Source organism: Vulpes lagopus, chromosome 8, assembly GCF_018345385.1.
Source record: "Vulpes lagopus strain Blue_001 chromosome 8, ASM1834538v1, whole genome shotgun sequence".
NCBI lineage: Eukaryota > Metazoa > Chordata > Mammalia > Carnivora > Canidae > Vulpes > Vulpes lagopus.
This window is the reverse complement of record NC_054831.1, coordinates 108,741,520-108,756,376: the sequence shown is the minus strand read 5'-3', so window position 1 is coordinate 108,756,376 and position 14,857 is coordinate 108,741,520. Positions and strand designations below refer to the sequence as shown.

The following is a 14,857-nucleotide window of genomic DNA, read 5'->3' as shown; positions in this document are numbered from 1 at the left end:
CGCCCAAGCAAAGATCATTTCTAAAAGGAGGTGAGAATAGATTTCAGGTATAAATCTCTGGCTACATTTCTGCTTTCTTTGATTTATTTACTGTTCTTTTTATATTTTCTGTATTTTAAGTTTGACACTTAGCTCATTAATTTTCAATCTCCCTTTTTAAAAAACAGGTATATTTAGGGCTTTCCCTTGGGTATATGTCTATGTCACTAGGTCTTTCTTGGAAGATACAGCAAGATTTAAAAAAAGGGGCTGAAAGTGTTCTTTCTCTCTGAAGTCTGCAGACTTACTAAAGCCAAACAATAGGCTGACCAAACTCAAGTGACTAAGGCCAAGCTTGGTGTTAAAGGTATACTGCTGTTGGCCCCAATATGAATTCTAGAACCTGCCACTACCTCTAAGTGTCCTAACCCCCAAATTACAGACTACTTACAGTGCTACAAAAAGAGACTTACCCCGCAGACGACCTGCTCTTTGAATGGCCTGATTTACTGCTTTTAGGTTTCCCAAGAGTTCTGTGTGGTTGTTACAGCGAATTTTGTATCCATTTAACAAGTCTCTGTTAAGGTCATACAGTTCCATGTAGCGGTTCTTCATGGTTTTCCTGTGTAAATTGACAGAAGTGTATTAATATCACTGTAATTCAATATGGCAGTAGCTTAGATGAAAAAACCTGCAAATTTCTCACACACATAAAAGCACCAAATTTTTTTTAACTTTGAAGTGTTTGCTTTGAAACACCGAGAAGTTTCATCAAAATATTCCATTTCTTCCAGACAAATGGAAGACAAGGGGGCTCTCTTGGTTATTAGTCCATGGTTTGTTTGAATTTAGAAACCAACAATCATTAACTGCTCCCTGTGTTAGGGGATAAGGAAAAGTAGGCAAGGCAAAAAGCCAGCTTCAACATTTCTGATTAATACTCAGTGGGCAAAAGTGACTTTATTCTTAATATTTTTAGGCAACTAACAAATTCAGCTTCAAATCTTACCAAGGTGTTAAAAACAATGGCTTAAAATTAAAACTGCGCTGAGACATTACTATATGTCAATGAAAATGATTAAAATAAAATAAACTGATAAAGACAAATGCTGGCAAGGATGTGGAGCAACTGCAACTCTCCCCCACTGCTGATGGGAATGCAAGATGGTACAGCTATTTTGTAAAATGGGCAGTTTCTTATAAAGTTAAACATACATTTACTTTACAACCCAGGAATCCCATTATAAGTATTTACCCAAAATAAGTGAAAACATGTCTGTAAAAAACCATATGCAAATGTTTATAGCAGCTTTATTCACAATCACTGAAGTTGGGAAACAACCCATTGTCAATCAGTGAGTGGATAAACAAAGTATGGTATGTCCACTCAGTGGAACAGTACTGTAGCCAGCAATAAAAAGAAACAAATTACTGACATATGCATCAACATGGATGAATCTCAAAAGCATTAGAAGCCAAAATCAAAAGGCATATACTATGTGATTCTGTGTTTATGACATTTTGGAAAAGGCAAAACTACAGGGAAAGAAATGAGGTCAGTGGGCGCCCGGACTGAAGCTTAGGAGGTACTGATGCAGAGAGGCACAAGGGTGATGGAAATATTCTACATCTTGATTGTGGTAAAAGAAACATAATTTTATATGTTTCTCAAATTTTACTGAACTGTAAACCCGAGAAGGGTGAATTTTCTGCATGGCTATACTAAATTATATATCAACTGAGTTGGTTGGATGGATGGATGGATAGATAGATAGATAGATAGATAGATAGATAGATAGACAGACAGATAGATAGATAAAATTCAGCTTAAAAAAGGATTTAGAGGTTGGTGGTCACTTCCCCCCAGTTTAGCACTCAAATGCCTAAAGTCAGCAACAGCTCTCGGACTGAAAAAGAAGAAAAAAAAAATAACAGAGTCGAACAGGGGCCCTAGAGATTTCAAAAATGGCCAGAAAAAGCAAGCACCTCATATACCTCAAAGACATCGATGGGAAGAAAATGAATTGCAAAGTAAGAGACAAAACAAGCTCAATTTACAAAGGATACAAACTCACATCTGGAAAAACTAAACTATACATAATTTAGTAAAGTAGTAGATATAGAATTAATATACGAAACTCAGCAGTGTTCACAAATTCAGACAAAAAAAAAAAAACCCAGAAGATGTAATGTGGAAGAAAGATCCTATTTACAATTGCCAAAAATACTTGGGCATACATTTAATGAGAAATAGCTAATACCTAAACGAAAGACCTAAAACATGACTCAAACACATATAATGACCCTGTTAATAAATTTAACACGATCGCACTAAAAACACCTACCTTTTTTTTTTCTGGAGCCTAAAACAACTGATGAGAAAGTTCACTGGAAAAGTGAACGTAAGTGGCCAGGAAAACCATGACAAGGAAGACTAACGGGCTGGGAGGAGGGGCAGCTGGCCATAGCAGGAAACACACAAAGCTTCAATACAGAAAAGAATGGTACTGTCAAATAAAGAGACAAGACAGACCAATAGAACAGGACAGGAAATCCAGTAATAGACCTAAGTGCCTATGGAAATATGATACATGGTAAAGGGAAGCATCTCAAATCAAATCAGTGGGAAAATGGACTTCTAAAGTAATAGTATTAAAATGCCCAGGAAAAGAGAAACTGAATTTATCACTGTTATGCCAACCAGGATAAATTCCAACTGCAAAGGAGTAAATGTAAAAAAGGAAAACATACAAGTACTAAAAGCAAAAGAAATAGGTGATTTATTCTCCAACCTCAGAGCAGAAGTTTAGTTAGTGACCCATTTGACCACATAAAAACTTTAAAGAGCTGTTACATGGCAAAAGCAAAAATAAATTTTTAAAAATCTAAGCAAAGGATGAATACAAATAACAAACTGAAAAAATATTGCATCTCATCACAAGGGATTAATACATGTAAAATAAATAGTTCACACACAGAAAGAAACAAATACAAGTGGCCCTTAAAATAATGAAAAGATGCTCAACACTGCTCACAATAAAACAAATGAAAATGAAAACTACAATGAAACCATTTCTCAGCCATTGAGTTGGTAAATATCTTAAGAGTATGCAAACATACTCCATTGGCAAGGCGAAAGAGAAACAGGCACTATCATACATTACTGAGGAGAATGCAAAATGGTATCACACCTACAGAGGAGAATTTGGCATATCTTGCCAAATTCTAGATGTAAGTCTCATTTACTCTGGCAATTCCATCTCAGGACTTTTTCCCAAAGATACCTCAGCAAAATATGAAAAGATTATATAACAAAGCTATGGTTGCAGCATTCTCTGTAACAGCAAAAGACCAACCCAAATGTAAGGAATTGACTGAATAAACATCCAGAGAATGAGTACTGGACAACTGTAAAAACAACGAGAAGTATCTCTGTACATGACTATGGAGTGATCACCATATTTTTAAGTGTAAAAAGCCAGATGGAGAAGAGTAACATGCTATGATTTATCTAGTGAGAGCAGAGATGTGAATGTGAACGTGTGTGTGTGTGTATATGTGTGTATATGTGTGTGTGTGTGTGTACGTGTGTGTGTGTGTGTGTTTTCAAATCTTGACTGGTTATGTACAGTGAAACTGAGGGAACAGGATGGAGGTGACAGGAATTAGAAGTGAGACTTTGCTGCACATTGGTTTATAGAGGTGACTTTGGAACCACATAAAAGTTTTAATAAATGTGTAATAAAATTAAACCAAAAAGGAAAAAATGTCAGTTCTTGCAAGACCAAAAGCAAAATGAACCAAATGAGCCTAACTATGTATCAAATTTGTGGCATAACAGAAAGAGGGGTATTACTTCAAATACAACAAATTGACTAAAAATTCCCACTGGAATATACTCTAAAGACACAAAAAAACTAGAAAAAAAATTTTGTACTGTTTTCAACCATATTATTGATGGTAGGTAATATTAGTATTATTCTAGCAAATACTCATGTGGATACTGGTTAGAGCCATGATTTCCAATGTGAAAAAGAAGAGTTACAGCTTTAAGATCAAAGCTAAGAGCCTGCATTCATAAATCTGAAATTAGAGCCTGGCTCTATCCATTGAAAAGTCCTAGAAACAGTGACCAACCAAGCAGCAATGAACACTTCTGATGTGCAGACTATGATCTCTAAATACCATTTCTCACTAAAAAGAAACCAAGGCTCCTTAGAGAAATGGCTGATTCCAGATTCAGAACAAATGTACCAGATAAGCCTAAAACGTCTTGCACAAGAAGACAAGGACCTAATAGAATATTGGCTATGTCCAAAGGTAGCTATAGACAACCTGAAAAGGTTCCCACTGGCCAAAGACAGGACAATTTAGCCATCATACAGAATAACTGAAATGGATTGAAGCACATTAATTAAATATGTTAAATAAAATACATTAGTTTATAAGGATTTAAAAATCTCACTGGTCAACATGGAGGATGCTAGAGAATCAAATCATTATTTTATTATTATACCTATATTTCTTTTATTTAAGTAGGCTCCATGCCCTGCATGAGCCCAACATGAGGCTTGAGCCCTGAAATCAAAACCTGAGCTCAGGGGTACCTGAGTGGTTCAACTCATTGTCTACCTTTAGCTCAGGTCATCATCCCAGGGTCCTGGGACAAAGCCCCACATTGGGCTCCCAGCTCAACAGGGAGTCTGCTTCTCCCTCTCCCTCTGCCTCTCCCTGCTGCTTGTGCGCTCATGAGCTTTCAATCTCTCTCTCTCTCTCTCTCTCTCTCTCTCTCAAATAAGTAAAATCTTAAAAAACAAACAAACCCTGAGCTCAGATCAAGAGTTGGATGTTCAACCGACTGAGCCACCCAGGTACTCCTGAACTCATTATTTTAAAGCTGATAGGGCAGCCCAGGTGGCTCAGCGGTTTAGCACCGCCTTCAGCCCAGGGTATGATCCTGGAGACCTGGGATCGAGTTCCACATCGGGCTCCCTGCATGGAGCCTGCTTCTCCCTCTGCCTGTGTCTCTGCCTCTCTCTCTCTCTCCTCTCTGTATATTCTCATGAATAAATAAATAAAATATTTTTTAAAAATAAAGCTGATAAATAATATGTCTTTCCTTACAAACTATACCTCAGGGAACCAAATAATCATTAATTCATAAGGGAATATTATGCTTTACAGAAGTATTTAAACTAAAAAAAAAATGAAGAAAAAGTAACAATTAGAATATCACTGTTTTTGCAAACTCCAAAAGAAATAATAGATCTAGGCAATGGTCATTAATGACTGAGAATAGAACAGAAAGAGACAACCAGGCATCACATGCTCCCTCATGGAAGTACATACACAGCACCAACTAAGAAGTTTTCCTGTGAAAAAACTGAACCTGAATCTGATCAGGCCTCTACATCTACCTATCACTCTAAGAGAAATACAGGGGATGAAAGAATACTAGTAAACATGACCACAAAGATGCAATCAGCAAATCCAAAATGGGCTGGGGAAAAGAGCAAGCAAACATGTGGATTACAAGAGACTTAATCTTTGGTCTTCACTTTAAAAAAACAACTTAAAACACATGAAGACTTATGAGACAACTGGGAAAATTAAATAATGACTAGGTTATTTTCTGATATTAAGAAACTCTTGGGCAGCAAGAATGGCTCATTCTTGGTGGCTCACCAAGAGCCACCAAGTGGCTCAACGGTTTAGCGCCACCTTCAGCCCAGGGCCTGATCCTGGAGACCCAGGATGGAGTCCCACATCAGGCTCCCTGCATGGAGCCTGCTTCTCCCTCTGCCTCTGCCGCTCTGTGTGTCTCTCACGAATAAATAAATAAAATCTTTTAAAAATTTTTCTTTTCCTAAGTGTCATAACGTGGTTATTGTTTTTTAAAGGCTTACTATCTGAAATATTTGTGGCCAAGAGGATATGATGTCTGGAATTTTCTTTCAAATAGCCCAGTGCTTGGGAGAGGAACAAGGTGAGCGCAGCAAGGAGACCAGATAGGCCAGGATGTGATGACTACTGAAGCTAGGTGGTGGGTAAATAGGAAATCACTGTATTACTTAATCTGCTTTTGTACATATTCGAAATTTTCAGCAATATGATTATTTCAAAAATCACTTACTTACTTCTGAGCAACACCATTTTAATATATATGCCAACGAGGCCTTTCAGGAAAAAGCACAGCAGCACTCCAAGGCCATCTCTAGCCTCTAATGCATATACATAAACTTCATCTACCTCTGGTTACCTATTGTACTAACTCCACTTCAGTACCTTTGCATGCCAAGATAAATTAGGCAAGAAGCTAGATCTGCACATCTTTAACTTTTTTTTCATCTTTAACTTTTATTGTAAAATGTAATACACATTCAGAAAAGTTCACAGAACAAATGTTTGTAAACCAAGTCCAGAAATGGGACACTGCAACATCCCCGAAGCTTCCCAATGGGGTCTTTCTGAACTCAGTCCCTCTTCCCCTAAGAGAGAATACTGTCTCATGTGATAATCACTTCCCTGCATTTCCTTGTATCTTCATCGTCTATGTATGCTTCCCAAGTGATACACTTTAGTGTTGTGTTTCCAAACTACATAAAGGGAAGTATTTTATATACATTCTTTTGAGACTTCTTTCAATCTCCCTTATGCCTGTAAGATTTGTCCATGTTGTCACATGTCACTGAGACAGATGTATTCTCATTGCATGTCATATTCCATCGTGCCATTGTATCACAGTTTAGCCATCATATTGCTGATGCTAGTTTGGACTGTTTCCACATTGGGATTCTTATGAACAATGCCTGATGAACATTCCTGTACAAATATCCTGGTTCATATGCAAGACAAGTCTCTCTAGGTTATAAATCAGTAGAATTGCTGGGTCCTAGGGAATGCACATCACCTTCAGTGATAATGCCAAGTTACCGTCCAAAGTCACCGTACCAATTCACACTCCTACCGGTAGCACCTGAGAACTGATATTCCATGTTGCTGATGACATTTTTACCCTGTACCTGTCCTAGCCTGGCAGATTACTCACATGTCCCTCATCAGACGAGCATCTTCAGCTCGGACCAGCAAACTTCGGATCAGGTTAGAATTATCAGCCATCTCAGCACTGAGCTTCTGATGCACTGAATGATATTCATCCACCTGAAGATGATGAACACTCAAGAATTAAAAAGACCCCACAGACTTCTTGAAAACTAGTCAGACTGAGAAAACACTCTGCCATATACAGAGGCCCTTCTCCTTCCCTATTCACCTGTACTGTCTCGACTATCCCTCATTGTTTTACCTCATCAGTGAAATAATTAGCCTGTGCTGCCTCCAACACTCAAGATGATATTCCACCTAGATCTTTCCATGTCTTACCATTGGGCAGCCCTAGCAACACACATAATATTTTAGAGATCTGGGGTAAGAATGTTACAATTTAGGGCCAGTTATGATCCTTATTTTTCTTTTTTCTTTTGAATTTGGGTTGTTGGAAAGCACTCAACCAACAGAGCAAGGTAAATGCAACAGATAGGATGAAGGGCTAGCAAAGGAAAAGGTTAATATGACATATTTTTTTAAAGTATCATATCTTCTTAGGGGCATCTGGGTTGCTCAGTCAGTTAAGTGTCTGTCTTCAGTTCAAGTCATGATCTCAGGGTCCTGGGATCGAGCCCTGCGTTGGGCTCCTTGCTCTGCGGGGAGCCTACTTCTCCCTCTCCCTCTGCCTGCCACTCCCCCAGCTCATGCTCTCTCTCTCTCTCTCCGTCAAATAAATAAAATCTTAAAAAAAAAAATATCCAGGATGCCTGGGTGGCTCAGTGGTTGACTGTCTGCCTTTGGCTCACATCGTGATTCCAGGGTCCTGGGATCAAGTCCCGCATCAGACTCCCCACAGGGAGCCTGCTTCTCCCTCTGCCTAAGTCTCTGCCTCTCTCTTTCTGTCTCTCATGAATAAATGCATAAAGTTTAAAAAATTAAAATTAAAAAGAAGTATCCCCCTAAACCCAACAAAGAAAGCAGAGTGGTCTATAGTTAAACCATTCACTTTTATAAAAGAAATCCTTTAACTAGAGAACCCTATAAAACTAGTTGAAGTTTAACAATTTTCAAAAGTTCTTTAAAATATGACTTTCATATAACATACACATGTTTGTGGTATTGTTCATCTATTTAGAGAAACATTTCAAGTATTATGACACTACCACATTCTCACAAACGCATCCAGTGGGTGCCCTCACCTTAATTAGCACCTTTCGTAATTCCTCAAAGTAGACAGGGAAATCTGCTTCTACTTGAAGGTCTTCAATAGCAAAAAATGATGCCATTGACTGGATGATATCACCAGCCAAGTCGATATCATCAGTATTTACAGTGATCTATCCAGGGGGAAAACAAAAGAGACGAGTTTAGCATCCTCAGATATTAAAGACAAACCCAGCTGAAACAGTCCCGGAATTTCTCCATATTCAACACATTTATTGAACCTAAATGTATATGTGGTGGTAAATAAGATAGGGGTTAGCCCTGGAGGAAATTACAAACCATGTGCCTTACAATTCTAGCAGCAGGCTAAAAGATCAATCATCTGGCCTTGTAAACTAAACAAGAAAATCATTTAAATATTGAAAATGTTTTTGTTCACCTCTGTACCCCCATTCCTTCCCAAGTTAAACACAAGGAAGGGCTGAAAGGAAGGATGGAGGAAGACAGAACACCACCATTCTAGATGACACCCCATTGTCTAAAACAATTAACATGAACAGACTATGCTGAAACACAGTTTTACAACCATGAGATTGGTGCCACCCCTCACTTTGCCCTGAATGGTAAATATTCCATAAGAAACCTATGCCCATGACAGTAAACGTTACCTCTCCACTAAGTTTTATCTTTATATACAGCTGGCCACCATTCCGTAAGGATGTGAAACACACTTGAAATGGAGCATTTTGAATGTTAGTATCTTCTGGTAACAGGAAGTTCTGGTTGAGCCATATAACAACCTTAAAAATGAATAGGGTGAAATGAACTTCTATTTTTAAAGTACATTCTTAAGAATTATCCTTCTTTCTAGATTTATTGCTTTATAAAAAAAAACAAAGAATTTTTTTTCACACCCCATCCCCCCAAGAACACACTAATCACATTCCTTTTTCCCACCCCATACATGATCTTAAGTAACATTCATAATGCCTGGCCCCACAGCATGCCATGACTTCAGAGCATTTTCAATATAGACATAATCTTATCTGGAATGTAGAAATGCTTCAGGTATGATGTCAAGTCTATTTATTCAGTAGCTTTTCTGTAGTGATATCCTGGACAGTGTAGTCTGCTTAAAACTATCCCATTCCATCCTTGAAGCAAAATTTAAATGAAGTACACATGCACACGCATGAGAGACAGACACAGAGATACACCCACATGCAATAAGTAGAAAGTAAGTTTTAATATTCATGACAATAATGCTACATGGGTAGCAGCACAGGTTCTACATAAGCATCTACAGGAGAATCTATGGGGCTAAAAAAGCCTCCCTGAGATTTCTCAAGTCCAGCCAAGGTTAAAGGCCACGTGTGTTAGTCCTTTACACTATACAAGACACTGTCACACCAAGTTTGTAATCTGCAGGGGCCCCTGTGAGGTGGGACTCTCCTCCCTTACTGATAAGGGAATTGAAGCCTGGATTGGTGGGGGCTGACAGCGCTAAGAAATCACTAAGAATTTAATTAGTTAAGGTAGCATCTGAATCCAAAATGTTCCCAGCTCCAACTCCCACACTCTTTCCATTTTGAAGCAGGTTCCTCTTGGAACACTGGGTCAAGACAAGTACACCAAGACCATGACAAATGAAAGAGAGGAATTAGAAGCCAGCAAGAATTTACCTGTAACCAAGGATTGCTCAAGTAAATAAGGCATGTACGTTTTCAAAGTGAGAGAAGATATTTTAGCAGTATTTTTGTCACAAATTAAAAGCCAACGCCAAACTACCTGCCACTTTCATGTCATAATTACATAATTAACTCATTCATGTCATTTCCCCCTGCTATGAAAGAACATCCAAAGGATTCTAAAGTGCAAAAATACTGAAAGAGAAAAGCCAGACACTCACCCTCTGTGCACGTTCTGCAATGACAAAGTTGACATAGCTGAGGGGCTCTCTGGCAGGGTCAGGGCTGGTCAGTGCATACATGGAGAAGCGGGGGAGCTGTCTTGTCAGTTCAAATACGTGAAACTGGGTGCTATGGTCAACCAGAGGAACACAAGAAAAGAAATGGATTGCATGGAATATTATTTCAAAATGCAAGGCCCAGAAAATAACTACAAAATCACAACTGGGTCACTTGAGTTGTGACCCAATTGTTTAGGGGGTTTTGTTGAAGGGAAAAAAAACCCAAAAACTTGAGGGTTAAGTACTACAGTAATGGGCTTGGGATCAAAGATAACATAAGTCTTATACATACACATACATGCACCAAGGGTTTAAAATGCCCTTTTTTTATTTTTGAAAAAATTTCCAATTAGGGAAGTAAAGGTCATGGGAAATCTTGCCTGGGTGGGTAGAACCACCAAATAGCTCCTTTGGCCTGCCAAAATCCATGGCACAATAGAATATCTACCCATTGGCTCTCCTCTAAATGCTGGCTAGATATGAACTGTGCCTTGCAAAGGGTCACCTGCTTCTGTAACCCACGAAGGTTTTCAAGTGCAGATCCACAGGGACATCTTTGGGAGGTGTAATCGGGATGCGGATGGAGCTGGAAAGATTGTGAATGCTGGGGTGTACCACGTGGCTTTCACCTAGAAAAATTCCCTCAGCAAAAATCAGTACTGCTCGGATGATGGTGTCTGCAGAGAAAAGACAAAACGGCAATTCAAGAACCACTCCAAGATGGCACATGTGTCCACAGATGCCAGCTATAAATAATTTCTTACCATTAGAGGTGGAAATACACAATTCTGCATGAGCAGCCTGGGTCTCATGTCCCAGATTGACCGAGAGGGCGGTGTGGAGCTTGGTATTGGCTGGGATGATGCCCCGAGACCCATCAGCCTCATTCAGTGGACTGCTCGATTCAGCCTGCAAAACATCCTCCCACTTCCAGCTCAGTCACCAAAGCAGTGAACTAATGTCAATTCTAAATAATATGGCCATTTGGCTTCAAAAGACTGACTCTCAATCATGATATTAATCTGATTCTTTAGAATTCAGAAGACTCACTTCATTATCACTCCCTTTCTCTATCTGACCTCTCCCCAAAGGAAAAAATACCCTGTCCCTTTCTGTGGTTAGGGTCCATTGTACCCCAACATGCCTTTTATAGTTTTTTTGGTGGTATTCTTTTAAAGTAGCAAAATTAATGCACTTAGTATAATAAATTCAAATATAATTACCCATGACAAGACAAATCAAAGTTCCACCTCTTGGTTCATCCTCCAGCCAGCCTGGTACACACACACACACACACAAACACACGCACACACAGAGGTATTGTGGTTGTCAACTCTGATGTTATTTGTTTTTGGAAAAGGTAAGAGATATTCTATACGTATTGTTCTTGCATTCTTTCGCTCAGTAAGGCCACAGATATCCTTCCATCTTAGTCCAAGTACACATACCTCATTCTCCTGAGCTGCTTAATATCCCCCAGCACACTCCCTCCTATGGATCAACATTTCAGTTGCTTCCAACCATTCACTGCTACAAACAGTGCTGCCATGGGACGCCTGGGTGGCTCAGCGCCTGAGCGCCTGCCTTCAGGCCCGGGGTGTGGTCCTGGAGTCCTGGATCGAGTTTCACATCCGGCTCCCAGTAGGGAGCCTGCTTCTCCCTCCGCCTGTGTCTCTGCCTCTCTCTATCTCTCTCATGAATAAATAAATAAAATCTTTAAAAAAAAATTTTTTTTTAAATAGTGCTGCCATAAACGTCTCTGGACACTTATGCAAATACTTCTATAGTCCAGCTGCACGGAGGCGGGATTTCCAGGTTAAAGAACACATGCCCTCTCACCTCTGACTCTGGCAAAAAGGCCGAAGCAATCCCCACTTCCACCAGTGGGTACGAGAGGGTCCCGCTGTGTAGATGCTGACACCTAGTCCTCTTCCACACTTGCAGTTCCTACCTTTTCCAGACTGCATTTCCCCTCCCACATGAGGACCTACCTTGGCATTTTCCTCGTAGTTACGGAGTTCTAGCAACAGATTCTGTTTTTTCTGACTCAGCTCTCGGATCAGGTCCTGTTCTACGCTGGTATCCATGAGGTTCCCTCTCATCTCAGCTGTGCCAGGCAGGTAGCCCCGGACTGAACAAAAGGAGAAAACCCTCACCAGATTGAAGAATACATCAGCCTAGCCAGGTCTCCTTTTAATCATCAATCTATTCTTAAAAGCCAAAACCTTAAGTTCTCATCCTCCCATCTAGGTGAATTTATTAGGATGAGAGGATATCCATACAAACACTTCATAGTGGAACTGCCTGGTGTTCTGACCCAATCAAATTGAAAATCTAAAATTAAAAATCCTTTACAAGGATTTTTCCTGTCCCAATTTACTTTCCCCGTCCACTGAGCAGCAGATCAGCTGTGGGTGACCGTCCATCCGGTAATCTCCCTCTAGCACACCAGCAATTGCAGAAGAAAAGTTGTCTTTAAAGATGACCTCCCCAGTTCGGTCACTTCTAGCATCAACCTAAAAAAAATAAATAAATAAGAACTTGAAAAATAGCTTATGCTGTAGTTTAAAAAAGAAAATACCCACAAGATTTTAAAGTCAAAATCAGCTTTAAAGGTCAGCTAGTCTAGCAGTTTTCAAGAGTGTTCCATGGAGCCCCGTGGCTTCTCAGGAGACAGCTATGAACCCTGGGGCCAAGGGGACCATAAGGGGCCACAACCAGCTATACTTTCTTCTTTATAAACAAAAGCTGTTTTACACATTGACCTTTACATAACATTTCATTTGGAGAAATGGGTTTCCAGTTCTTATATATATAGCATAGGGTGAGTCCAAACTATCTGGGTTCATATTCCAGCTCTGCCACTTACTATCTGTGGGATCATGGGAATATCTCTTAACCATTCCATGCTTGATCTCCCGATCTGGGAGGTCAAGAACAAGAACCTGAGGAAAATAACTACACCTACATCCCACAGGGCCAGAATGAGGCCTAAAAAGTTAATACATTAAAGCACTTCGAACAGAGTCTGACATATAGATGTGCACAGGAAATGTTGGTTCTGTATAAAAGCTTTATCTTTATCATATATGTGTATAAAATATATTTACATTTAAAGTGTGAAAAACACCAAGTTAGCTCAACTTTCCATCATATCATCTTGTATAATAATCTCATTTAAGAGTCACTCTTCCATGTAAAAACTACTTAGATACTGCAGAGGGCCCCCCTATCCTCACGGAGCCTCCTCTTCCCAAGAAAGGCAAAGAGAAATAAATGAAACAAATGCATCTGAAAAACAACAATGAAGAATAAGTGCTTAAAATGACTTCTGTTTCAAGCAAGAATAGGTGTTATCAATAAAAGGGTAGCTATAGAAAATCCGGAAGAGCAATCATTTCAGTAGCCAGTGCCCTTCAGTATTTTTGTCTGTTCAAGGGCAAAACTTTGCAACAACAACAACAAAAATAAAGTCATTTAGATCACAGCCTACTACTGGCTCCTACCTCTGTCTGCAGAATTCACATCCAAGTATCCACGCTCTTAATAACAACAACACATAAAAGCCTGATAATCATCGATGCTAAAGTTTGTGAAGTAATGAGTAGCCTGGATTTACCAAAGCCCTTAGCACATTAATACTACTCTCAGGTCAACTGGCTGGTTCTTTGGTGGAACATGCAACTTTTGATCTCATGGTCGCGAGTTCAAGCCCCATGCTGACTGCAGAGACTACTTTAAAAAAAAAATAAATCCTCTCAGACTGAACTGACCTTGCTTCTGCATTTACACAACATTCTACAAATAAGAGAGTTTCATTTACTAAGAAGCAAGGCTACAAATGAATATTTGTATTCATTTGTATTTCTAGGGATATTCTGCTCTTTTGCTTTATCCAGCGTGGATGTTTTGCCCTGGAGGAGAGAATGGCCCTCCAACTCAACAAAGGACCTACTAAATGCAAAGTTAATCGGTTGTTTGCATTCATTTAGTATTTCTACACCTATAATCACATGTTGGATCTGTATATTTTCTCCTTTATATGCTATTTCTGTTAAATGTAATTATCAGTTTTTCTCCTTATATAATGAACAGTGTTAATTTTCTTTCTTATCTCTTTTTATGTTCTGGAAGATTATATAATAGAAATTCCTTAAAATTTTGAAAGCATTTAACTCTAAAAACATCTAGGTCCACAGTCATATTTGAAAGCAACTTTTTTTTTTTAAGGTAATTTTTGATAACTTCTCAAGTCTAGTAGTTTCTAATTCTTGAATCAATCATAATAATTTAATTTATAATTTGTGTTTATATTCCCCCCAGAATATGGTCCATTTTATAATTTCCATGTTTCTTACTAAGGAACACAGACTTCCCTTATAATTACTTTTTATTTTTTAAAAAGATTTATTTATTTATTTGAGAGACAAAGACTGTGCATGGTAGGAGGGGCAGAGGGAGAGAGAGAATCTCAAGCAGACTCCCCACTAAGCACAGAGGCCAGATGTGAGGCTTGATCCCATGATCCCAAGATCATGACCTGAGCTGACATCAAGAGGCAGATGCTTAACTGACCAAGCCACCCAGGTGCCCCAGTCTTCCCTTATCATTTTTATTGCCCATGCCAAAGACAAAACCAGGTAAAGAATCAGGAACCAACACAACATTTTTGTAGAACCTGTTCTTCATACAACACCA

At 39.1% G+C, this 14,857-nt stretch overlaps 1 protein-coding gene across 2 annotated transcripts in view; it reads right to left on the bottom strand.

The window, feature by feature from the left end:
- Positions 1–14,857, bottom strand: part of BBS2 (Bardet-Biedl syndrome 2) — a 30,740-nt gene that overhangs the window by 832 nt on the left and 15,051 nt on the right. The window contains exons 8-16 of one of the 2 annotated variants that reach the window (XM_041766953.1): positions 12,540–12,675; positions 12,151–12,290; positions 10,924–11,086; positions 10,665–10,836; positions 10,100–10,229; positions 8,859–8,990; positions 8,226–8,363; positions 7,028–7,140; positions 453–601 (exon numbers count right to left, since the gene is read on the bottom strand). In XM_041766953.1, the coding sequence (XP_041622887.1) occupies positions 453–601; positions 7,028–7,140; positions 8,226–8,363; positions 8,859–8,990; positions 10,100–10,229; positions 10,665–10,836; positions 10,924–11,086; positions 12,151–12,290; positions 12,540–12,675 (1,273 nt within the window). The remainder of the gene's footprint in view (positions 1–452; positions 602–7,027; positions 7,141–8,225; positions 8,364–8,858; positions 8,991–10,099; positions 10,230–10,664; positions 10,837–10,923; positions 11,087–12,150; positions 12,291–12,539; positions 12,676–14,857) is intronic. The other variant, XM_041766954.1, reaches the window with a different exon arrangement.